At 44.3% G+C, this 27,329-nt stretch overlaps 1 protein-coding gene across 10 annotated transcripts in view; it reads left to right on the forward strand.

Annotated features, from left to right (window-relative positions):
- CHADL (chondroadherin like) overlaps window positions 1–27,329 on the forward strand; it is a 414,651-nt gene that overhangs the window by 191,235 nt on the left and 196,087 nt on the right. For all 10 annotated transcript variants that reach the window (XM_089683622.1, XM_089683619.1, XM_089683624.1 and 7 more), the window contains one exon: window positions 4,121–4,283. In XM_089683622.1, coding sequence (XP_089539748.1) covers window positions 4,134–4,283 — 150 coding nt within the window. In that variant the 5' untranslated portion in view covers window positions 4,121–4,133. The remainder of the gene's footprint in view (window positions 1–4,120; window positions 4,284–27,329) is intronic.

The following is a 27,329-nucleotide window of genomic DNA, read 5'->3' on the forward strand; positions in this document are numbered from 1 at the left end:
GAAGCAGAAGACCAGGTTGGCCAGGACAGGAGGGCCAAAAATAATGGGTGTCACACCTAATTTCACATCTGCTAAAACACGACATCTGTTTTGGGGTGACTTTTGGATCGGGGTACCAGGGAGGATATCAGGAATATGCCTCTCATGCAGCCTCACATCTGAATTTGAGCTTTGAACCATTGCATCTTCTGCCGTGATGATCTCTTCCTGAAATTTTGGGAAGGATCCTCTTTCTCCAGTTGCTTTGTAAAGCACAAAAGCGTTGTGCAGAGCCAATTTAAATAAATATACAGACAGTTTTTTTGTACCAGCATTTAGCTTTGTGGGAAAGTACATACGGATTCATCATCTGGTCATTGAAGTCCACCCCTCCCAAATTAAGGTTATATTTGTGGGCTTCTCAGTAACACCAGATGCCATGCAAGTGTGGACTGCCATGTCCGCGTGGATGGAAGACAGGACGAAAACCTCCCATTTGTCATTTCACTTCACTACGAGAAGTTCTTCATTGCGCAAGCAAGCTTTCTCCCCTTTTCTAAGTCAGGGGTTTACAAGCTGTTGGGGGAAACCCAGACGATTAGTTTGCATTGTACCACAACAGCCAATTCCATGATCAAATAAGTGTCTAAAAAGTGGTACGCTTGCATAGTAGTTGTCCATGTACCAATGTTACCCCATAAAGAAAAAGGGTGACACCAAGTCCCATGCTATCTTGCCACTGCTCCTATGTAGTCTGGACATCAGAGGGGGCTCCAAATGACTATCTTTTGCCTCATAAATTCTAAAAACCTCTCACGGAGCTTATACATTTTGACCCCAGATCTGATACACTTGCTGAGGAGATACTGCTTGAATGCAAGACGGCCAGAAAAATTTATCATCTATGTAGCTGTTTTGCTGGGGTGTATACACATCTGCAAATTTCTGGGAAAGCTGATTTACGAGAGGCCAAATTTTTTGGAGCTGATAATGTTCAGAGCTTACGTGAGGATGACAGAGTGCATTGTTGTTGAAATACCTGAAACGCATTATATTCTCATATCTCTGCCTAGCCATTGCAGCAGAGAACACAGGCATATTATGAATTGGGTCTGTGGACCGATATGGCCACAATTCATTATGTTTGTAATGCCCATGTTAAGGGTTAGGCCCAAAAACTTTTTAAACTCAAACATTGATACGTTTCCATTTCAATGGTCTGGCAAGGTGCAAATTTTGGTTGGCGGCAAAACACTGATCCGGAATTGTTAAATTTTCTATTTCCACCTGAATTCCAGGGTTGGGCTGTGAATGGGTGGATAACATGTGCTGCTGAATCTGTGGGCTGCTAATTAGGATTCGCAAGCACAGCTGGAAGGACATTATAGGCACTAAAGGCCTGTGTTCAAATTCCTATTGGCTGCTGGATGCCACAAATGCTATCCACCTCACCTGCTTGGACTGCACTTATGGGACTCACCATGTCACCAAGTGGTATTGCAGTGCTGGGTTGTAAAAGGCCAGGATATACTAGGATGTACTAGGACGCAGGTGCTCACCAGATCACCGAAAGGTAGTGTAGCGCTAGTACTGGCACTTTGCTACATATGAATATGAGAATCATCATGCATTTTTAGCAACATAAGCATGGGCTTGGGTACACCTGACCCTATCAGGGACCTCTTCTCCATCATTTGAGCTCCCTGACGGAGTGCAGCTGCTCTCTACAGGTTCATATTCTGAGCCTGATTTTGTCAGTGAGGACTTCCGTTTGCTTTCATCTGACATACTCAGAATCCTGTAGGCTTCTTAACTAGTGTACCTTTCTTTGGACATTTTGGCCACTAAATTTATAGGTACCTACTGCGAATCATGGGAAAAAGAGCTCCAGGCTGTCAGGGACTGCTTGAACCATGACAAATACAATTTACATGCTAGTGCTTACAGAGATCAGGCCTCATCTTTCTAACCCTGCAGTTTTGTTTACCAGAAGTGGCAGTGATATACTGACATTGCACTTGTTGGTGGGGGGGGGGGGGGGGGTAGAGGGATTAAACTCAGGTACTGGCAGGTGTCTGGGGCTGTTCTTGATATGATCAAAGATACTGATCCTAGTAGTGGCTGTTATATTGTGACACTGATAGTGTTACTGGCAAGGGGTTAAATGTGGAGGATATAGTGTAGTGGGAAATCTGACATTATATGGGGGGATGCTAATGCTATCTGATGTCACCTGTGACACTAATACAGTGATCAGTGTAAAAATCTGTACACTAAGAGGAAGAGGTGGGGGGGGGCAATCAGGGTTAAATGTGCCTAACTAGGTGTTTTAACAAGTATGTGTGCTAAGGATAACCCCATCTATACAGAATTCTGGCATCATGTAATGTGAAAAGAAGGGGTTGTAAAAGCTTGCATTTCTGGAGAGTGATCCATGGTAAATTAGGAAACAGCTGCACGGGGGTCTTGTGATACGACACAGTGCTGACTGAGCAAGCCCTCTTTATGATGTCCTCTTTGAGGACTTAACAATAATTCTGCATAAACATCCCTTGGCTTTGATGGGGGACCAGTATGCCTCAGGCCCCTGTGAGCTCTGTCAATTTCAATGTTGTGAGATGGAACTTCTCCCAACAAATCATTAAAGAGTGTCTGCAGGGTGTTCTTTACATCTTTAGCATTGGTAGTTTCAGGGAGGCCACATACTCTAATGTTGTTTCTCAGGCTTCTGTTATCCTTGTCCTCCAAGTGTCACTGCATGTTCCCAAGGATATGGTGGTTGTCCACCAGTTGGGTTTGTACTAGGTAGAACTCTAATTTAGCAGATTAAAGCTCTTCCTCTACACTCTCCACTCTGTTATCAAGATGTTAAAAGTCATCTTGGAGGACCTTGATTTTAGTGCAAGAGGCTTATTTTAATATCATGTACAAGTTGCTGAATGTCCTCTTTAGTTGGAATAGACTGAAGGCATTCTTTCTAGGTAGCAAATTTTCCCAGAGAGAGGAGCATGATTGTGCATGTGAGGATGACAACCATAGGATACAATGGCGAGATGTCCTTGACAAGTCCGCAGGGTTGAAAGAGTGATATGGAGTATGCCTGGGGCATGCCCACCAGATGGAGGAGTGTCCCATGTTACATTCCAGGCACTGGAAGGACAATGAACTAGGTGAGGGAGCTGGATCAGTTGCCACAATCATAATGGGACTAGAGGGCATATCACACCAGAAGCTCATGAACGTGGCACCCGCTGAGGTTTAGATGAGCTAGGCACAGAGTGGGATTCTACTCTGGGGCCATGTATCCTAGCTTTACTTGTCTCTGATTTTGAGCAGGAATGATGTTGCGATGAGAGGGACCTAGACTTGGTTATCAGCCAACTGTACCAGAGTTTGGGCAGCTGGAAGAAAGTTCACCTGGTCCAGAGCCGGGTGATAGAGGCAAGGCTTTGAGGAGATTCACCATATAGATAAGTCACCCCTAGCTGATCTACGGTGCCCTATCCTCCTGATCCCGTGTTACTTGTCTCCTCCTCTGGTAGCTGTGCACACTCCTCAGCCATTGCATGGTGCTGCTGTCAGTCCCCAATTTCATCCGCTGATGGGGTCTGAGTGGAAGGGAACGAAGGATTGAGGTGACCAAACTTGAGCCATTTTGGATTCCTCGTGGAGTAGCAGGGCCAACACTGTTTCAAAGAAAGTTAAATTTTCCCAGAAACTGTATATGTCATCCTAACCTTTGATACTGTACCTCGTGACGCGGCAACTTCAGTCATAGAGGCACCAGCTAAGCGGGCACCAACCATTTGCCCTCGTTGAAGCTCAGTGTGTTCAGACACAACTCTGTATTACTAGCAACACACGCAGTGAATAAGGAAAGTGAAGCTTCCCACCTGTTAGCTAGGTGTCTCTTCATACAGCAGAAGCAAAATAGTGTTACATCACTGTTACTTTCAATGCAAAACATGTCATAACTTTCACACCTGGAAATCATGTAGTGTTTCCATTTTTTTGTCCAACCCCTGTAGGTCAGCTCATATTTATTGACAAATATTGTTTTGTATCTCAATATTTATTTATACATTTTGGTATATTTGTTTATATAAGAATTCATTTCTGTTTGTATGTTTTTTGTTTTTAGGCTCTGTTTTACTATGGTTGCCCTTCATTATGTGCTTGTGCTCTGCTTTGCAATTCCAATGGCTTGTAATCGTTGCCCTCAGGTTTGTGTTTGTGACAACTTAAGAAATTTTGTGACCTGCACTTACAAAAACTTGTCTGAAATTCCTACTTTTATACCTCAGGTAAGAAAATATACCTTATTTCCTAAATAGTTTAAAACGGAATTCTCTAGATTGCTATTCCTGTTCCTGTTTCGCTGCTTAAGAACTCTGCTTCCACTAGTGAACTAAAAAGAGCATGTTACACCAATGAGGATGCCACAGACCTCAGTGTTCAGCCCCAGCACACACTCCTGCAATTCAAGACACTGCATGTAGACACTATTATCCCCCCTCTTTTGCTACTTATATATAGTAAACTCAAAGGTAGTCATAAATTTAGGCCAAAATGTATTCTGCTACATGTCTTTGGTAAAAAAATCCCAATAAATGTATATTAATTGGTTCGTGTGAATTAGCATCTACAAAAGGTGGTATAGATATTGGAATTTACATAATTTTTTGCTATACGGCGTTGCGCTAGTTTAACTGACAACTGCGCTGTCATACAATACTGTAAATAAATGAAATTTATGTCCTTTTTTTCGCACAAATAGAGATTTCTTTTGGTGGTATCACCTCTGGGTTTTTTTTTGTGCCTCCAGAGGATTTACCCCCCCTTCATGACCAGGCCATTTTTGCTGTTCGGCACTGCTATTTCAACTGGTAATTGTGCGGTCATGCAATGCTGTACCAAAACAAATGTATGTACTTTTTTTCTGGTAAATAAAATCCCAATAACTGCATATTAATTGGTTTTTGTGAACAAACTATGGTATAGATACTGGAATTTACACAGCTTTTAATTTTTGACTGCTTATCACATTTCTTGAGGTGCTAAAATACCAGGGCAGTGCAAACACCCCCAAATGGGTATATGTGGAATAGTACCCCAAAATACATTCTACTACATCTACCAAGTATGGGAATACCACTTGTGTGAGACTTTTTGGGAGCCTAGCCACATACAGGAGCCTGGAATCCAACAACCACTTTGAAAGCCTGAAGGTGCATAACTTCTTCATTTCACTTCCTCACTACCTATCGCAGTTTTTAAGGCCCTAAAATGCCAGGATAGCACTAACCCCCTCCCCAAATGACCCCTCTTTGGAAACTGGACAAACCAAGGAATTTAAAAAGAGACATGGTGAGCATTTTGCAGATCTCATTTTTTCTCACAAGGTTTTGAAATATAAAAAAAGAAAAGAAAAAAATGTTTTTGTTTTCTTTCTTCATTTTCCAAAAATTTGTGGCAACAAATGAGATCTGAAAAATACTCACCATGCTTCTTATCAAATTCCTTGGAGTGCCTATTTTCCAAAAAGGGGTCATTTTTTTTGGGGGGGGGGGGGGAATTCGTACTATTCTGGCATTTCCGGGTAGACCCCAGTGGCACACAACCTCAGACAGGATTTTCTTCGCCGTGGTACTAGCGTTGGCACACGTAACGGGACACGCCTCAGGACAGCCTGAAAACATATCTACACAAACCAAGGTGTATTCGTACGGCCCACTCTTTGGTAACGAGATGTAATCGATCTGGATGCGTTGGAAGGGGCGCTCAGGTTTTGGTGAGTGCCTTTGGGGTTTTACTACCATTCTGCCAGGGTTGTGTAGGGCACAAACTAGGCAAGAAGCTGCAAATGTAGCTGCAGCAGTACTGAACCCAGGCGCAATCCAGTAGCAGTATTTCTGCTGTAGGGTGGTCAGGAAGCGGTTACAGAAGAGGTTTGTGTTACGGCGCTGCGTTACTTTAACTGACAATTGTGCGGTCATGCAACACTGCACCCAAATTAAATTTACATCCTTTTTTCCAACAAATAGAGCTTTCTTTCCGTGGTATTTGATCGCCTGTGCGTTTTTAATTTTTTGCGCTATAAAAAAAAAGGCTGACAATTTTGAGAGAAAAAAACAATATTTTGGACTTTTTGCTATAAAACATGTCCAGTAAAAAAAATTAAAAATCTAATTTTGTCACAAATTTCATCCAAAATGCATTCTGCGACATGTCTCTGCTAAAAAACCCCACTGACACTGTACTAATGGCACTGGGGAGGAAGGGGTTAACATTTTTAGTGTTAACTGTGTGAGGGGAGTGTTTTACTAGGGGGCGGGGGTGTGTGCTGGACGGGGACAGGCTGATCGAGAGAGAGAAACTCTTCTCTCCCTCTTCAGCTTGTCAAGAGCTGACAGGCAACTGACAGATAGCAGGGCTGTGTATAAACAATGCAGCCCTGCTCTGTCAGCAATCACCGCTAATCGTGGGGAAACCGGTGACCCGGCGGCGGAGACCCGCTGCTGACACCCGCAGGACAGGTAGGGCGGGCGCGCACCTCGCGTGCTCCCCCTACCTGTTTTCCAAAAACCACGTTTTAAAACGCGGTTTTGTGCAGCCGTGCAGCCCTGCAAACGTATTAATGCAGTGGCTGGGGCTGAAGAAGTTAATAGTGAATATTTACTCCGCATAGGATTCATAATATACCATCTTTTCTTGCAGGCCTGCTCTTGTCAGCTAATAACTTTTTCTTATAAACAGCGGTTGCACCATGCCTGTGAGGTATCGCCGCGAACATCAGATCAAGGGCAGTAATTTTAGCATTAGACCTCTTGTGTAAATCTAAACTTATAGCCTGTAAAGGCTTTTAAAGTGTTGCCTATGGATATTAAAAATGTATGCAGTTTGTCGCTATTGCACAGGATGTGTGCAGTTTTCAAGCATGTTATGTTTGGTATCTATTTACTCAAAATACCATTATCTTTTCTATTTTACCAAACAATTGGCAAATATATTTTGTTTTTGTGCATTAAGAGTAAAAACAGTTTGAAAAATCACTGCACGGGTACTATGTGACATAAAAAATTACATCACCGACCATTTTATTCACTGAAGTGTCTGCTTTAAAAAATATATAATGTTTGGGGGTAGTAAAAAAATACAGATATTTTTTCATGTGAACAAAAAGTATCAGAAAAGGCTTGGTGTTCAGGTGGTTAGAAGAGTGAGTGATATGTGGCATGAACTTCTAATGCCCCCCCTCAAAAAAAATTATCCCTATTTGGAAAGTAGATACCCCAAACTATTTGCTAAGAGGCATGTTGAGTAAATAGAAGAATTTATTTTTTTACAAGTTTTTGGAAAATGAAAAGAAAAATGTTTTTCTTACACAAAGTTGTTACTTAACCTCCCTAGCGGTCTGATTATCTCCATATTTCTGTGCTCAAAGCGGTACATTTTTTTGCATGGAAATATGTATTTTTTTTATTGTAGGCCTGTAATTTTTAGGAATAACTCACTGAAATCTGTCCGAACAAGAGTCTAGTAAACATCCCAGGTAGGATAAAACTTGAAACACGAAATCATAAATTATAATTATAATAATAATACATTTAATTCTATAATATAATCAAACCAAAAACACTGAAATTTGAAATATAGCGCCAAGTTCGCAAATCATTGAGCAAAGTCGCAAAATCGTTTTCAGTGTTTGATGACGAATTTCCCCACGAATCATTATCACTCAATTCTGCAAGTGGTTCTGATTTACTATCGCTGTTCTCTAGCTGGTCTAAAACTGCTTTTGACCTAAAGGGACGCTTTTTGGACGCCATGGACGTTTCTCCGTTTCCAGGCAGAAAGAACAGTAAAAATTTAGGCAGGGCAAAGCACTAGGGACAAAATGTATGTGAAATGGTTTGATACAGTAATGTTATACTATGTGATTTTAGTGAATGTCACTTTTTGTCATTTTCAAATTTCCTGCTGTTCCGTCCCCCGTACGTCCCGACGCTCACAGAGGATGGAACCCAGATGACAGATGCCGGCATCCGCCGGATTACATTGCCGGGGACACTGCAGGAGGGACATCGTGGGAGCGCAGGACAAGGTAAGTGATTGAGGGATCGTGGAGCAGCGCCGCATGGTAAGCCCGAGTGTAGCTCGGGTTACCGCTTGTGGTACTGAAACTTTATCCCGAGCTACACTCGGGAATACCGCCAGGGAGGTTAAATGATATATTGCTCACACATGCCATGAGTATATGAGGAATTACTGCCTAAAATACATTCTGCCACTTCTCCCAGGTATGGGGATACCACATATGAAAGACTTTTTGGCAGTCTAGCCCCGTACAGGACACCAAAATCCAAAAAGTACCTTCAGGCTTTTAAAGGGCTTTATTTCCTTATTACACTTCCTGACTACCTATCACAGTTTCGGAGGCCCTGAAATGCCAGAATAGTAGGAAACCCTCCCAAATGACCCCTTTTTGGAAAATAGACACCCAAAGTAATTTGATGAGAAGCATGGTGATTATAGTATCAGATCTAGTTTGTTGCCACAAGTTTTTGGAAATGAAGAAAGAAAACAAAAACATATTTTTTATTTATTTTTCAAAACCTTGTGAGAAAAAATGAGACCTGCAAAATACTCACCATGCCTCTTTTTAAATTCCTTGGGGTGTCAATTTTACAAAAAGAGGTCATGGGGGGGGGGGTGTTTATTGCTATCCTGGCATTTTAGGGCCTCCAAAACTGTGATGGGTAATGAAGGGTAATGAAGAAGTGAAATGAGGAAGTTACCTCCAGGCTTTCAAAATGTCCATTGGATTTCAAGCTCCTGTATGTGGCTGCTCAGTAGAAGTAGCAGAATGTATTTTGGGGTGTAATTCCACCCCAAACACAACACAGGGGCGCTCCCCCCTCGTGACTGCTGTTCCCAGCAGACACAGCGGAATGAAGAGCCCTGTGAATATGTGGTTGCTATGCGATCACATGATCCAATGTAGGCAAAGCTGTTATGAATTAATCTCATTCATAACAGCTCTGCTCCTCTTCCTAGTGAGCTGTGATTTGGCCCACAGCTGTCACATGATACATGGGACCATCACAGCACCCTGTACCATGTGATGAGCTCCAGCCAATCACAGATCACTATTCTGATCCTGTCAAAACTTGACTCATTTATGACAGTTCGTAAATGAGCTAAGTTCATGACAGCAAGCTTTACATTGCAGGAGAAATGATCTTTATTTCTCCTGCAAAGCAAAGTGTAAAAAAAAAAAAAATCCCTGATCTCCCCCACAGTAGTACAATGTTACTAGTGTAACATTGTACTATTCTGATCAAAGTATTTAAAAAATACCATATTGAGAGTTTTTTTTTTTTATTTTAAGAGGTTTTTTTTTTTAACTACTTGCCAATCGCTTACCCGCATTTTACAGGCAAGCAGCAGCTCTTGGCAAAGCGATGTAATCTTGCGTCACTATTGCCTATTTTGGGGTGTGAACGCACCTGTGCCCCCCGCTGCCCCCCGACCTGTCGGTCCAGGGAGAGAAGAGAAAACACGGCACAGAGTAAAAGCACTACATTTTACACACACACACACACACACACACATTAGATTAGCACATTTAACCATTTAATCGCCCCTATTAACCCTTTGATTGCCCCATCACCCAGCCAATGCCATTAGCACAGTATCAGTATATAAAATGTTTCACTGATCACTGTATTCCTGCCACTAGCGACATCAGATAACGTCAGGGTCAGTAAGCGCCCCACCCAGCCATAGTCAGCTAGAGTTAGATTGGTAAATCCAATATTCTGAAGTGCAAGAGGAGGCCCAGTACCGTAAGGATCACAGTAAATGGTGCATTACTCAGGAGAGTTATCACTGCTGCTGTTACCATCAGATGAATCCAGAAGCTCCATAGAAAAAACAGTGCTGTGGTGGTAGTAATATAAAAACCCCACTAGGGGGAGTACCTCCACAGGCTCAAGTGTTTTTATGTTCCATTGCTTATTCCAATAAAGGTACTCCACATAGTGGGGTTTTAAGGGCTCGTTCACACTTGGCTGTTTTACCAACGCTTGCCAAACGCCTCTATAGTGTTTGGCAAGCGTTGGTCCGGCGTTTGCGGATCGTTTAACGCTTGGCAAACGCTCCGCAAACGCCGCATGCGCGGTTTAGCGGTGGTTGCTAGGCGTTTGCCGAGCGCTAATAACACCCCACAAACACCTATAATGCAGTTTGAGTGGTGTTACCGCTCTGCAAACGCTCCACAACCGTGTCGCAACCGCGGCGTTGCAGAGCGGCACCATAGATGAGAATAGGAGGCTTTAACGCCTCCTGACTCGACCAGAGGCGTCCGTTTTGCTGCGATGCAACATGACGCGATGCAAACGCTCCCCTTAGAACAGCACCATGTGCTGTAATGTGCAGAATTGGCAGAGGCAAAAACGCTTCCCAAAACGCCTCTCTGCCGCCTGCACACAATGCTAGTGTGAACGTAGCCTTATATTGCTACCACCACAGCACTGTTTTTTCTATGGAGCTTCTAGCGTTCGATTGCCTGCACACTATCGCACTCATTCTATAGGTCGCTGATTACCACCATTACAAGATATTGATCACGTACAGAACTACACTAGTGCCTCCTTTTGTATAGTGTCCCCAAAAATGCAGTTAGCAGGATCAGCCCTGTTGTCACATACCTGATAGAAGTCTGAATTGATGAGGTCAGCCTCTCTTGTATCTCCAACCCAGGCCCCACTGAAGGTGGAACAGGTGGTGCCGAGGGTCAGTGCTATTTTTCCCTGGGATGAAATACTCCGTTCCCCCCAGGGGCGACTGTAAGTGAGTTATATGTCCCTCTTTTTTGCTTATACAACCTATCCCAAACATTTAAACAGCTGTCAGGGAACTAATATTCACATCTAATGTGCAAAAATTATGTGGTACCCACACCATCTTCCCTAACTGTGCCCTACTCAAGATCCCTTCCATGTTCACCCAACGTTTCCCTTGTGCATTTAATGTCCAATCTATTATATGTGATAGTATCATCGCTAAATAGTATTTCTTCATATTGGGTATACCCAGGCCTCCATTCCCTTTTGCCCTACACAATACCTCATAACTAATTCTCAGTTTTTTATTTGCCCAAATAAACTTGAGTATCATCTTCTTAATTATCCCAAAGAATGATTGTGGACGGTGTACTGGTAGCATATGAAACGTATACAGAACTTTTGGCACTATCACCATCTTTAACAAATGTATACGACCTATCCAGGAAGCTCCACCTTTTGACAGTCTCCTCAGTTCATCCTTTATTTAGTTTATTAACGGGATATAGTTTGCCTTATGTTGTCAGGAATCTAGGAATGACCAGAAAGGCGTGGACTGACACAGGGAAACGCAGGTTTCAGGTACAGTATAATACAGTTTATTATTAGCCACCCAGATATATATATAAACGCACAGTGAGCAAACCAACCTTCCAGATATATATATATATATAAACGCACAGTGAGCAAACCAACCTTCCACTAATCTTAGGAGGTGCAGGAACACAGGCGTAGTCAGGGCTGGAGAGGTGGAACAGTCAGGCCGGCCGTAGGGTTCTGTAATGACCGTTTGGTGGTACCTCTAGTGGTCCCCAGGACAGGATTCCCCAGGGCGCGGAGTCTAAGTCCCAGTCTGCTTATTCACCAGGGCCCCTGATGGTGGGGATGGACTTGGAGCAGACAGGAACCAGGTCGCTGCCCCTGAGTACACCTGCTAGTGGTAGAGGGGTCCGCCAGAGGTATGTGCAGGTACGGCTGGATCCGTGCAGGATGGATGGATGGCAGAGTAGTTAGCGTGGTCAGACGGGCCAAGTCAGCAACGTGCGGGCAGCAAGGTACCAAAAGGAGCAGGCAGAGAATGGTCAAGGTCACAAGCCGGGTTCAGTAACTCACGGACAGCGCGGTACAGGGGATCAGGCAGAAGGATGGTCAGGCAAGCCAGGGGTTCAACAGGAGACGGTCAGCAGAGGTCAGAATCAAGCCGGGTCAGCAACGAAGCAGGAACACAGGATACCAGGTACAGAGGCTCATGGGAAAACATACACCAAGGCCCAGAGCACAGGCCTGGTCATGCCTTATATACACCTTTCTGCAATGAGCCCCAGGTTTGGCTGATTGTGAGCTTCTAGCTGCTAAGAGCACCCACTGGTCAGCTCTGGTACTGCAGCCCACACGGCAGGTGAGTCCCACCACCAGTGCTGAGAGCACCCGCTGGTCAGCTCTGGTACTGCAGCCCACACGGCAGGCGAGTCCCACCACCAGTGCTGAGTCCATTCCTTGACATATGTAGGCCTTTTATTGAATGAGTTAATTTTTCTCCCAAGTAGCCTATTTCCTTTATCCTTCAAGTGAATGGAAACTCTTTTTCAAGACTCGGCTCCTCTGATTTTGATAAATTGATGTTTAAAATCTCTGATTTGGTCGCTCCGGTGGGATACAGGTGGGGAGCCACCTTGATTCTGCTTTCTGCTGTTCTTGGCTCCCAATCCCCTCTCTTCTCTCTCTTCTCTATCCTTACCACTGGCTTCCCCCCCCCTTTTTTTTTTCTTTTTCTTCTCCCTTCTCTTTCTCAGTTTGGGTTTACACTCTTGGTTGTGTGGAGTTCTCTCATATTGTTCAATAAAGTGCCAAAATTACTTGTGAGCTAATATGGTGAAATTCAAAAGTGTTATACACAACCAAAAAAAAAAAATAATTTTTATATATATATACAAATAGGTTCGCTAGCACCCTACACCAACTCATAAATAGTGTAAATGACTCTATATATTCAAACAATAGTGCAGCGCTCCCTTGCTAATTAATTAGTGTACTAAAATATATATATATATATATTAGTGTACCAAAAATATCTTATATTCTTAAATTAATAAATCCTAAACTTGTGATTATAAATCCAAAAATAATCTATATAATTAACCTAAATATATGCAAGTATATTAATGACCAAAACAATATAATTATCCAATCAAATAAAACGAAAACATTATATCCCATCAACAAGTGTCCAAAATGATATTTAAATAAATAGTTCTCCAATATTAATATATGGATTTGTTCCAACACATTGGACGGCTTCAGGATAATTGTTCCTCTATTATGCGCTTACCTCCTTATTTGCCTACTTAATATAGGCTGAAATAGCTGTTTGTTCTACAGGGACAGATGCAAATACTGTTGCTCCTGAACTCCTTCCTAGATGGTTCCACACTGCAATTTACTAATTATCCACCTGATGTCTCTCCAGTGTGTAGTTTCTTATGGTGGTATAAGGATGGATGGATGGATTTTCCCTTCTCACCTCCATAGGTCTATTCCTCCTTGTATCCCCTCCAGGTCTCCACCTGCCTGTTTGCAATGTGTCCGTAGCTCAGTGTACAATTTTGGCGTCTGCTTTCCTCAGGGTTTGTGCTGCTCCATGAAGATGGATGCCAACACTTTGTTCACTTTTTTCACGGATTATTTATGTGATTGGGTATTCACTTGTATAAAGTCACTATTATTTATTTTGTTATAAAAAAAGATAATGCACTATATGAATATTTTTTCTTTTTGAGGTACATTATCGGAGGAATTTTTTGAAAGGTTCTTTGAACACGAGAAGAATTTGATTTAAAGATTGGACTTATAGGGTTTGGACTGCACATAGTTTTTGAGGACTTATGGTATAGCATTTTCTGTTTGATATCCAACAATATGGCCGTCAGTTTTTCATTAACCATTATGAAGTTCATCCGGTTTTTGACAGCCTCAAAACTAAGGACAGGAGTTTTCCAAACCCTCGCAATTGTCAATTTAGTTGCCATAAATAAGTGTGATGCCAGCTGCCGTTCAGAATGGAGAAGGCCCTCCAGTGGTTTAAATAGAAGCGTTCATACGGGTTACGCTTAATGTCTGTGTGAAGGATAGTGCGGAGGAGGGCATACACCCTAATCCATAATCTGCTTACTTTAGGGCAAGTCCACCAGATGTGAGCCATGGTACCCAATTGTTGGCATCCCCGAAAACAGACCGGGGAATATGTAGGGATAAAACTAGCTAGACGAGCAGGCGTATAATACCATCGGTATATAATTTTGTAGGCATTATCAAGGATAATGACATTCCTAGAACATTTAGATAATGTTTGGGTCATGTTCTGCCAGTCCTGTTGATCCAAGGTCCCCCCTAATTCAGACTGCCAACGCTGATGATAGGAGCGAACCGGAGGGGGTCTATAAGATATAATGGAAGAATAAATCAAGGAGATCAAACCCGGGGCATGAGGTCTATGTCTGCACTGGCTTTTAAAGGGGGACAGACGATAAGGTCCCGGATGCGTACGTATTAGTGTATTAATAAAGTGACGAAGTTGAAGATAACCAAAATGTTCCCAAAATGTTCTTGGAGAGGGATGTTATAAGAAGAGCGCAGAGCATCAAAGGTAATTATTCTAGTGGGAGATAGGAGTGAGTGAACATCATAAAAACCATGCGCCTGTCACCAGGCAAACTGTCTAGGATTATCCCTACCCGGAGGGAATAATGGGTTATGCAATAGACGTAACAGCGGCAGGTGAGGAGAGATAAGGCCAGCGGAATATTTGATAGAATCCCAAAGACGTAGTGAAAGCGTCAGCGTCGGGCTAAGGGTAGATGGACGTTGAGAGATAGGAAGCCATGGCAAGGAGGAGAGCGGTGTTGGGTGAGAGTGCATCATATCTACAACAGCCCACAGGGGGAAGTGTCGAGATGCATGAACATGAGCTAAGGGGGCAATGTTAGCGGCCAAATAGTAAGACTGGAGATTTGGAACAGAAAACCCGCCCGCACTCCGTCGCGCGAATAAGATATGTTTGCTAATTCTGGGTCGAGAGGAGCTCCAAATAAAGGACAGAAGTTTTAGCTGATGGATACGCAATATATGTGAAGGTACTGGAACTGGCAAAACACGAAATAGGTAAAGTAGTTTAGGGAGATAGGTCATACAGATTGCATTAATTCTGCCGAACCATGAAAGCGGGAAATGAGACCAAGTGGACAATAGCTCGGTCAACTCATGAAAGACAGTGTGAAAGTTAGCCTGATACAGTCCGTCATATGTCGGGGTAAGCTTAATTCCTAGATATGGTAAGGCCGAAAGCCATTGAAAAGGGAATGTTTGCTTCAAAGTAGTCAAGAGTGATGGTGGGAGGGTAACTGACATAGCTCTTGATTTAGCTGGGTTGACATGTAAACCTGAAAGGGTTGCGAAGGGATTGAGAACTGCAAGCAAATTGGCAAAGTAACCCCCGGGTTCGAGATTGACAATAGTATGTCATCTGCAAACAAAGAGAATTTATGTTGGGAGCCTGCCACATTAATCCCCTTAATATCAGGATGTATACGAATGGCTTCTGCCAACGGTTCCAAGGCTAAGATAAAAAGTTAAGGGGAAAGTGGGCAACCTTGTCTAGTGCCTCTGGCAACCGAGAACGTAGAAGACTCAAATCCGTAGTATCTAAGCTTCGCTTGAGGGGATGTGTATAGTGAAGAGATCCATCGTAAGAAGGAAGGGCCAAAGCGGTGAAGGACTGATAGGAGATGTGGCCAGGATAAAGTGTCGAAGGCCTTATTGATGTCCAACGATAAGAGCATCATATCGAGTTTACGAGTATGGGCCAAATGTTGCAATTGTAAAATACGTCTGATAGCATCTCCGGCCTGCCTGTGGGGAACAAATCCCACCTGGTCCTTTTTGATCAGGCGAGAAAGGAAGGAATTCAATCGAGTAGCCAAGATCTTAGTAAGAATCTTCATATTGATATTGATAAGAGAGATAGGCCTATTATTTGCCCAGGAAGAGTGATCTCGATCCGGTTTAGGGATCATAACCACATTAGCAGTTAAGGAGTCCGGGGAAAACTTCTAAACTCCCTTCACCACGTTAAACATAGCGGCAAGGTGAGGAGCGAGCACAGCAGCTAATTTCTTATAGTATAGTGCCGTATATCCATCAGGACCTGGGCGTTTGCCCGTTTTCAGGTCTGCTATGCATTGCAAAACCTCAGATACTTGGATATTACGGTCCATCAAATCCTTATGGCCCGACGTTAAAGTAGGCAGGGGCAGACGAGATAAAAAGTCAGAAATGGACTGAAGGTCAGCCCGGGTGGGATCAGAGTAAAGTTTAGCTAGTCGGTGCCGGAACTCTTCTAAAACCGCTACAGGGTTGCTCGTAAGGGTATTGTGACGAGTACGTAGAGATATCGGTTTGGGATGTTGCACAAAAGAACGCAATATATGGGCCAACATAGAGTCTGGTTTGTTTGCTTTGCTATACCACTTCTGGCGAGTCCAATGTAAGGAGTGCTCAGCCTCATCTGTTAAGCACAGATCCAATTCTAAACGAGCCTGATCCAACAGACTACGATTCGACGGGGAAGGTGACTGTTTAAATTGGGCCGACACGGAAGCTAACTTCGATTCCAACTGACGCTGTTTAAGCTTTCTTTCCTTCTTTCGCCTTGAAGCTGTGTGGATAATATGTCCCCTAAGAACTGCCTTGTACGCTTCCCACAATGTTACTGAAGAAGAGACAGAACCCGAGTTTAATTGGAAATATTCCTGAGAGTTAAGATGTAGCTCCGTCTGAATCTCCTTCAGCGAAAGCAAGAGTCATTCATTATCCACAGAGTACCAAAATAGGCTCATGATCTGTCAAGGTCCTACCTTTTCCCTGAGGTTATGTTACTCCATGTGCTGGTGTCCATCTTGGATTCTGCTGTGCATGGTGGGAATCCTTTTATGCCTTCAGGTCTCTGAGGTCCATCCCCAGAGGGGCGTGGCTGATGACATATAAGCCTGTGGCCCGCACATGCTCTTTGCACTTGTGTCTTGGTGTTGCTATTACTCTGTTCTGACTCTTGTGACTCTCCTGGTATCTGATTCGGCTTGTGACTTGACTATTCTTTGTATTCTCCTTTGATCTGACCCTCTGTTGCTGAACCCGACTCGTGACCTGCGATTCTCATCTGCTGTCCTGTACTGTTTTGTCCTGTTGTTATTGACCCCGGCCTGTCTGACTACTCTTTTGTCTCTTCCACCAGCTACACGCCATTGGCGGCGGCCATTACCGCAGCTGAGGTGTCTCGGGGGCCGCGACCTGGTTCCTGGCTGCGTCAAGTCCATCCCCACCATCAGGGGCCCTGGTGAAGGGCAGCCTGGGACTTAGACTCCGCGCCCTGAGGGACTTCGGTCTGTGGGTGGTGGTTGTCGTCAGCCAGTGCGTTACATTGTTAGGCCTGCCTGTCCGTTCCTCGGCTCCTGCCCTGACATGATCTGACCATGGGACTGTTAGGATAGAAATAGAGTGAACCAAAGGGAGGTGTTTATGTGAAATGAAGGCATGATCAATTCTGGAATGAGAATGATGAGGGTGTGAATAATAAGTGTAGTCTTTCCCCCGAGGATGAAATTCATGCCATAAATCTACCAGATCATGGGTATTTAACGTACGTAAAAAGGACTTCGCTGATGCGGAAGGGTCAGAGCGCTCTGCTGGATATTTATCTAATGCAGGATTTAGCACTAAGTTTGAATCCCCTGCCATCGAAAGCGTACCCCGTTGATGTGTAGTGTCTTGGAAATTCGCTTTGAACGAATTTCTCCTTACCGTGAGTACTCGCAGTTGGATGCGCAGCAATCCCCCATAAAGCTGTGCGAATCTCGCTTACCACGCACTGCAGCTTAGCTCCACGAATCCTGCGCCTCCAACTGGTTTAGCTATCTCAGAATTGTGGGGAAATGGAGCTCCAGTTACCTAAGAATGATCAGGCGACACTCTCAGGTTGCTGTTGGAATTCACAAAGAGGCTGGTTTCAGACTCATCCCCTGGTTTTATTACACACACACACACGCCCCCCACATGAGTCAGGTCAATCCCCTCCCACAGAACAATGCAATGGGGAATGCATATACACAGGATGTACATTCCGATTGGAGCATAGCCTTTCCTATTATCTATCACCAGTCCTCCCCTCCCCTCCATGAGCTCTCTGAGGAGAGCAAACTTCCTATCCTATTAGCTCCTAGTGGTATGTAAATTCTCTGTACAAGCATCCCCTAGATTAAACAGTGCCAGTCTGTATCTGAATGGGCCCGATACGATCTTTATTAAAACACATCCATCCAGATACAGTTTCAGGTTGGTAATGGCTTGTAAGATATACATGAGCCTACACACGGAGTTCACACTGCTTGGCGCCTTGCGGTACGAAGTCCATGTGGTACTATGCTGCTGATATGTGGATACAGGCCCGCAGCCTACCGCCAGCGGCATTCGCATCGAATGCCGTGGTGGTATACACGCCAGTCTATAAGCCATCTGCCATCTCATCCGTTACCGAGCTGAGTACTGTAATACATACATTGTACATGTGCATGGCCCAATTGCAGCCTTCAGAGCTTTAATTAAGCCACAAGAGAGACATATGAATAACATTAATATATGACACATTTAAAATTCAACCTGTAAATACAAAATTTCCATGACAGTAGCCAGAAGAGAACATAGGTGTGACAGAAAAGGTCCAGGGTTAACGTTGGGAGCGTAGTAGGACATTATGGTAACATCTATTCCATGGATCGTGCCCTGGAGCAGAAGGTATCTGCCATTGGGATCAGCAATACGCCTCAGACAGACGAATGGAGTTTTACTATGGAAGGCGACCAATACGCCTCTCTGTTTAGTGGGGCCAGTAGCTTGAAATATCTGAGGGTAACGTGCATCAAAATATTTTGGGGCAGAAGTAGTGGAGAAGTGAGTTTTTTGCAAACAAGCAATGTCAACTTGGCGAGCCCGGAAAAACTTAAATATCTTTACCTGTTTCTGTGGAGAGTTCATCCCCTGGATATTCAGTGATAACCAGTTCAACGACATGGTGATCTAAAAAAAGGAAGATTAAATCCACCGCGATACCCGGGAGCCCTGGAAAAAAATTTACAAAAACACAAAACACACATGACAAAGGACAAGGAGAAAGAGACGAAAAAGAAAGGAGAAGACAAGAAGACATCTGATATACAAGCAAGATATCTGTGAAGCATGGAGGTTGATTCAAACAATATAGTAATCAACTGTGGGTAAAACACCCACATAAAGGCTAGGTAGCGGGCGGAACAGAAGACCAGACCGCTAGCCAGCTCGATGGGGGACACGACCATCCACCGGAACAACTCGGCATTAATATAAAATATAAAAATATTATACAAACAACTAAGGTTAATACACCTGTGAATAAGTAATCAGAAACTCGCAGGACGATAGAGATCTCAACCAATCAGTGCAGAGAAAAGAAACATCCACTCTGGATTGGAAGAGATAAAACACACGGAGATATGAAATCCCTGAACAGATCTAGAGTCAAGTCTAGAAAGTGGCAGCAAAAATCCAAACGGGACTAAGCTACATACTGGTGGCCAGCCTCTAAACATCAAGTCGCAGAGACTTCCTGAAAACGCTGGCCCTTTAGGGATTGGAGGGCCTGTGAACCACTTTGACTAGGAGGAGATTTACACGAAGACTGGGAATTTCGAAGATGCGTAGGGATTGGAGTCTCCTCACTCTGGGATTGTGGCAGTGGAACTAAGCTCCCGAAAGTGACACCGAAGATCCGCTGGTGAAGAGGCCTGGAATTGACGACCTTGAAAGGAGAATGAGAGCTTGAAAGGGAAGCCTCATCTGTACTTGATATCAGCCGATTGAAGAATTTGAAGATAGGGTCTTAAGGTGCGACATTTGGCAATCGTAACTGGGGACAAATCTGCGAACAGATGAACAGAGTGACCCTGAAATTCCAGAGCCGAACGGTTCCGAGCCGCCTGCAGTAGACGTTCTTTAGTGCGATAAAAGTGCAATTTAATAATAATGTCTCTGAGAGGACCCTCCGTGGGCTTAGGTGCTAGAGCTCTATGGATACGGTCAAACTCCAGACGTTCCATGGGAATCTCAGAGGCCAACTCCTGGAAAAGAGCAGTAGCAGTGCCCTGCAAATCGGTGATTGCCTCGGGGATTCCGCGGATGCGGAGATTATCCCTGCAAGCTCTATTAGCATCCTCTAGCTTATCTTTCAAAGTGTCCAGCTCAGCATGTAGATCCTCCACTTCTTGTTCATGACCCTCCAAGACTGTAGTCGCCAGATCCATACGTTGCTCCAATTGGTGGGCGCGAAGGCCCAACTCCTTTAGGCCTGTCGCCAGATCAGAAGATAATTTACGCGAGGCAGCTGTAATCTCCTCTCGCACTATAGCACGGAATTTGTGTAGCAAGGCTTCGGGATTGTGTTCAAGAGAATCAGCCATCCCAGATGGGAATTGCCGCTGACTATCGCCGTCAGACTCAGGGTCACCTGGAAGCTGGGTGTTGTCATCAGGCTCAGGCGGGCTAGGTATCAGCTTAGCGATGTGGCCCTGCGGAGGGGATTGCTGTCGGGTCCAATGTTTAAGTTTAGTGCGGGGAGTGCGGTGCATTGCTGGGAGTGGTCCACAGGTTTCCAAGGCACCTTCAGACTATTGAAGTTAGGGTGTAAAAGCCCAATGGCCGAGAGAAATGTCTCGGTGGCACGGCACAGGGAGGTCACTCTGGCGTTTTCCCCCTGGCTCGTGTACGTGTCCCCCACCGGGGAGGTGTTCACAGAAAGTTCAACATAATGCTGCAGCCAGTGAAATGTAGATGGTTATGGTACCTAGGCTGGGTATGCAGGCTTTGTAGAGGCTGCCAAAATTATATCCCAGACACCCCTGATTTATCCACTGGGGAAGGGGGTTATTAGAAAGAATTCCTTCCCCCATCCAGCACTACTCCTGCTGCAAATCAGATCCCCAGTATCTCGCTGGGATCCTGCAGGGATATGGTATAATCCACAGGGCCACCAGGAGGATCAGGGGGACCCACCCAGCCTATCCCAATAGCTGACCTGTGTCCAGAGTTGGATGGGCAGGGCGGTGGTGCGGCGAACCGGCCGCGGCGGCGATCCGCTCCAGCCACAGATTCAGGAAACGCAGCGGCTTCACATGCCGCGGTAGGCCTCAAACCGCCCCGAGCCCCAGATTCTCAGAGAAGGGGCAGAGTAGCTCGACACCCCTCCTCGGGTGTCAGGCAAGGTCCGGGCAGCCGGGGATTTGTTGTGGGTGCCCGCTGTTCCCCGGATGGCAGCGGATGGAGGATCAGGGAGCTCAGGGAGAGACGTCTGTTCCCGACGCCATCTTAGACACGCCCCTCCAGCAAAAAAAGTTTTCATTTGAATAAAAAATATCAGAAAAGGCTTGGTCTTCAAGAGTGGGTGATGTGTGGCATAAGCTTCTAATGTTGACCCTGAAATGCCAGGATAGTAGCAGCAACCCCTCCAAATGACCCCTTTGTGGAAAGTGGACACTCCAAGGTATTTGCTAAGAGGCATAGTGAGTGTTTTGCAGATCTCATTTGTTGCTACATGTTTTTGAAAAACGAAGAAAGAAAACAAAACATTTTTTTTTTCTTTTTTTTCATTTCAAAATCATGTGACAAAAGTGATATCTGTAAAATACTCACCATGCCTCTTATCAAATTCCTTGGGGTGTCTACTTTCCAAAAAGGAGTCATTTGGGGGGGGGGGGGGGGGGTGTTGTACTATCCTGGCATTTTAGAGCCTCCAAAACTGTGATAGGTAGTAGGGAAGAGATATGAGGAAATATGCCCTTTGAAAGCCTGCAATTGGTCATTTGATTTTGGGGGCTTGTATGTAGCTAGGTTGCTAAAAAGTCTCACACGTGGTATCCCCATACTTGGAAGAAGTAGGAGAATGTGTTTTGGGTGTTATTTTACATATACCCATGGCATGCATGAGCAATATATCATTAAAGTGACAACTTTGTGTAAAAAAAAAAAAAAAAATTGTCTTATTCAAAAAAATTGTGGCAAAAAATTTAATGTTCTATGGACTCAACATGCCTCTCTGAAAACTCCTTGGCGTGTCTACTTTCCAAAAAAGGGGTCATTCTGGGGGTGCGGTTGTACTCCCCGAGCATTTTAGCACCTCAAGTAATGTGATAGGCAGTCAGAAAGTAAAAGCTACATAAATTCCAATATATATACCATAGTTTGTAAACGCTATAACTTTCACACAAGCTAATTAATATACATGTAGTGAGATTTTTTTTACCAAAGACATGTAGCAGAATACATTTTAGCCTAAATTTATAACTAACTTTGAGTTTATTGGATATTTTATATAACCAAAAGTGAAAAATATCAATTTTTTTAAATTTTTGGTCTTTTTTTGTTTATAAAAAATAAAAAAAGCTTTATTTGTGTGAAAAAAAAGTACATACATTTCGTTTGGGTACAGCATTGCATGACCGCACAATTACCAGTTGAAATAGCAGTGCCGAACAGCAAAAATGGCCTGGTCATGAAGGGGGGTAAATCCTCTGGAGGCAAGTGGTTAAATGACAACTTTGAGTAATAAAAAAAAAAAAAATTGTCATTTTCCAGAAACTTGTGGAAAAAAAAAATCTTCCATGACTCAACATGCCTCTCAGCAGATAGCTTAGAAAGTGAAAGCTGTGTAAATTCCAGTATCTATACCATAGTTTGTAGATGCTATAACTTTCACACAAACCAATTAATATGCAGTTATTGGGATTTTTTACCAAAGACATGTAGCAAAATACATTTTGGCCTAAATTTATGACAACATTTGTGTTTACTGGATATTTTTATGACAAAAATGAGAAAATATTTTATTTTCAAAATTTTTGGTCTTTTTCTGTGTATAAAAAAAAAAGTTATCAAAAAGCACCAAATGAAAGCTCTATTTTGTGTGAAAAAATGGACATAAATTTAATTTATGTACAGTACTGCATGACCACTCAATTGTCAGTTAACCACCTCCCATCCGGCCGTTGTATATACATGGCTGGATGGTGGCAGTGCAGGGGCGGGTGGCCATTTATAAATGGCCTCCCCGCCCCCTGCTTGTGCGTGCTCCCTGGGAGCATGCAGCACCGCGATCTGGTGCCTGCTGTGTCCTCCAGACACCGTGGAACACCGATCGTCGTACGGGACCTCTGTGCGAGGTCCCGATCATGTGATCATTGATTGGCCAATCAGTAATCACATGCAGAGTAGTAAGCAATATGTCACTTCTGACATCATTGCTTACTACGTGTGAAATCTGTGAATGATCCCAGAGGTCACATGGTACAAAGCTATTCAAGCTATTCAACCTATCACAGCTCACGCAGTATTTCTCAATGGCTGCAAGAATGCAGCCAGAGAGAAGGAGAAATGATTGCTTTTACAGCCTTTATGGATGTAAAAGCAATCCGTGTAAAAAAAAAAAAAAAAAACAAACTTCATCACCCCCCACAAGCAGTACAGTGTCCCCATGGTGACACTGTACTGCTAGAGTGACAGTGAATAAAAAAAAAAAAATTAATATAAAAAAAATGTTTAAAAATTATAATTTTTGGTTATAAACTAATTTGGGTTATTTTTTTTACTAAAAAGATAACTGAATACATTTTGGCCAAGATTTATGATGAAATATTATTTATTTGCAAAATTTTATAAGAAAACATTTTTTTTCAAAATTTTTGGATTTTTTCATTTATATAGCAAAAAAATAAAAATCCCAGTGGTAAATGACTGCGCAATTGTCATTAAAAGTGTGATGGCGCTGAAAGCTGAAAATTGGCCTGTCCGGACTTGAAGTGGTTAAACTAGCGCAATGCTGTGTAGCAAAAAATGGTGTACATTCCAATATCTATACTGCCATTTGTAGACGTTATAACTTTCACACAATCAATTAATATACACCTATTGGGATTTTTTTTTTACCAAAGACATATAGAAAAAAAAATTTTGGCCTAAATGTATGATGAAATTTGAGTTTATTGGAAATAAATGAGAAAATTTTCATTTTTTTTCCCCACATTTTCGGTTTCTGGCACAAACCTCCCTGACAGAAGGGATTAATCTACATTGTACTACATAATCACACTGAAAAGCAGATCAAATCACAACAGTACTAGTGTGAACCTAGCCTCAATGTATCTAGTTAGTTTGTTTTACACATGAGGTGTTGAAAAAAAATCTATGTTTAGTAATGAATAGGCTTACAGCAAATAAAATTGCTCTTAATTGAACATCTGTTAAATAGAATAATATTTTTGCATAAAAATTACACTTTTTTTTCTAAAGCAATTTGACAAATATTGCATCTTCTAGTGTAATTTAAAATGTGTTGCTGTTTAACAAAGTATAATATTTCTGCATGTGTTCTAATATATATATATCTCTTCATTTACCTCTTTTAACTTCTTCTCTCGATCTCTCTCTTTTTTTTTTGTTCCTACCACAATCAGAATTCCTTTCATACAGGTGAAACTCGAAAAATTAGAATATCATGCAAAAGTTCATTTATTTCAAGAATGCAACTTAAAAGGTCAAACTAATATATGAGATAGACTCATTACATGCAAAGCAAGATAGTTCAAGCCGTGATTTGTCATACTTGTGATGATTATGGCTAACAGCTCATGAAAACCCCAAATCCACAATCTCAGAAAATTAGAATATTGTGAAAAGGTGCAATATTCTAGGCTCAAAGTGTCCCTGTCAGGGATCGCCGCGGTGCTGGTCCCGGCGCAGGCGCAGGGCGCACAGGGATAGGGGCACTAGGTCTAGGTTGGCCGCGGCGATGAACTCACGCATGCACACTAGGGTCCACGGGCACGCCTGGCACCAATGACAGCGCAGGGTGCGATATTTAAATCCCCCTGAGCTGTCACTGGTTGCCGTTTGGTCTTTCCTGTTCCCTGATCTGTGTGTACCTGTGTTCTGATAAGTTGCTGACCCGGATTGCTCTTGACATTGCTGTACTCTCCTGCCCTGACCCTTGGCTTGCCTGACCTCTCTCCTGGATGCCCCCTGTTGGTTCTGATCTACTGTTGCTGACCTGGCGTGTGACCCGACTATTCTCTGCCTGCTGTTTGTACCTCGCAGACCCCACGGCTCCCGACTTGGCTCGTTTGACCCTGCACCTGCTCAGCCATCAATCCATCCCGTCGGGATTGCCCAACCTCCTCATATCAGGCTCTTACTCTGCGGGAGCCCTCGGCAGACGCCTCTACCATTGGTAAGTGTGCCCAGTAGTCGCGACCTGGTCTCGGTGCGCTCCAAGTCCATCCCCACCATCAGGGGTCCTGGTGAACAAGTTCTCCGGGACTTAGATTCCGCACTCTGGAAGCACCTGACCAGTGGAGTGCTAGAGGTACCGCCGGGCGGTCCTTTACAGTACCAAACGGCCATGACTGAGCCTGGAGGAGGGTCCTCCCCACTGGAAGACATATGCAGGCACTTAGCAGGCCTGACTCAGGCCATGTCGTCCTTACAGGACAAGTATACAAACCTGGAAAATCGTTTCCAGACCCTCACCGTTTCTGACACTACCACACAGGCCCCTGTTCCTGCCTCCCCAGCCAGGGAAGCCCCGGGGCCGGCCACGGGAGCTGCTGCTGCGCCACCTCTGGCCGAACCCCGTGTTCCCCTGCCAGTAGGTTTTCGCGGTGACCATACACGTTTCAGGGCCTTCCGAAACTCCTGTCTCCTGTTTTTTAATTTACAACCCCGCACATTCACGACAGAGTCGGTTAAGGTGGGGTTCATAATCTCGTTACTCCAGGACGAACCCCAGGACTGGGCCCATCGGCTAATGGAGAACCAAGACCCACACCTTGAGACAGTAAAAGATTTTTTTTGAGGCTATGGCCATCCTCTACGACAATCCGCAGCGGGCAGCTTCTGCCGAATCGACACTATACTCCCTTAGACAAGGCTGCCGGGCAGCGGAAGAATATACTTCCGAGTTTAGGCGATGGATGGGAGACACACGGTGGAATGATGCCACCTTGCGCCACCAATTCCGCATTGGGCTCTCTGAAGCCGTCAAGGATGAGCTGGCCCGAGTGGGCCTACCTGAGTCCCTAGAAGATCTCATGGCCCTAGTCATCCAAATCGACCGTAGATTACGGGAGCACAGGTCCGAGAGGTCCAGCCAGGGTCATGGAAGTACATGGGCCCCAGTCCAGAGTGCAAGCCAACCTACCACAATGGATACCCGGACCCCAGCTCCTGTGGATACCCCGGAACCCATGGAGCTGGGTCTGGCTCAGCCTACGCTATCCCCCGAGGAACGCCAGCAGAGACGATCCAAGAATCTCTGCCTCTACTGTGGTGAAGCCGGTCACATGGTACGGTCCTGTCCTCTGAAAGCGAGTAAGACTACCTCTTCCTTTTATTCCTTATCTGTGGGGGATGTTAGACAGTCCAATTACTTGGCTGTACCCCTCTCCTTCCAGTTTCCAGGAAGAATCGTGGAGGTGACAGCCATAGTTGACTCAAGGCATGCAGTTGCTTTGTGGATATTGATTTCGCTCGCCAGCAGGAGATTCCCCTACAGCCCAGAAAAGGGGGTCTTAATATATTTCTGGCTGATGGCTCCCAGATTAAGTTGGGATTGGTTGATCAGGAGACCCCCTTTATCCCTACCACAATAGCTGGCCAGCATCACGAACTCCTTTGTTTAGACGCCATCGCGTCACCTCTTTTCCCAGTCATTTTGGGGCTCCCTTGGTTGCGGGCCCACAACCCCCAAATTGACTGGGAGACCGGGTCTGTTCTGTTCCGCTCACCATACTGTCAGGAACACTGTCGTGCTTCGGGCCCCGCGATTCCCCAAGTTCTCCAATGCTCGATAGGGGACCCCAATTTAAAACAGGTCATTCCAGCGGCCTATCATGGCTATCTGGATGTTTTCAGTAAGCGAGGTGCAGATACCCTGCCCCCTCACCGCCCATATGACTGTCCCATTGACTTGTTACCCGGTTCCGAAATTCCATTTGGTCGAATTTTCCCGTTATCTGAATTACAATTGACGGTTCTCAAGGACTACATTGACGAGAGTCTCCAAAAAGGGTTCATCCGGCCCTCCACCTCACCAGCAGGGGCTGAGATTTTCTTCGTAGAAAAAAAGATAAATCCCTGAGACCCTGCATTGGTTACCGCGAGTTAAACAAGGTCACGATTAAGAATCGTTACCCGTTGCCCCTGGTCCCAGAACTCTTTCAGAGCCTGAAGTCCGCAGCTATCTTTACAAAGTTAGATTTAAGGGGTGCTTACAACCTGGTACGCATAAGGGAGGGGGACGAGTGGAAAACAGCCTTCCGCACTCGTTTCGGGCATTTTGAATACCTGGTCATGCCTTTTGGACTCTGCAATGCCCCG

The sequence above is a fragment of the Staurois parvus genome, unplaced genomic scaffold (assembly GCF_062004578.1).
Source record: "Staurois parvus isolate SC_StPar_1 unplaced genomic scaffold, SC_StPar_1.0 ptg000316l, whole genome shotgun sequence".
Classification (NCBI taxonomy): domain Eukaryota; kingdom Metazoa; phylum Chordata; class Amphibia; order Anura; family Ranidae; genus Staurois; species Staurois parvus.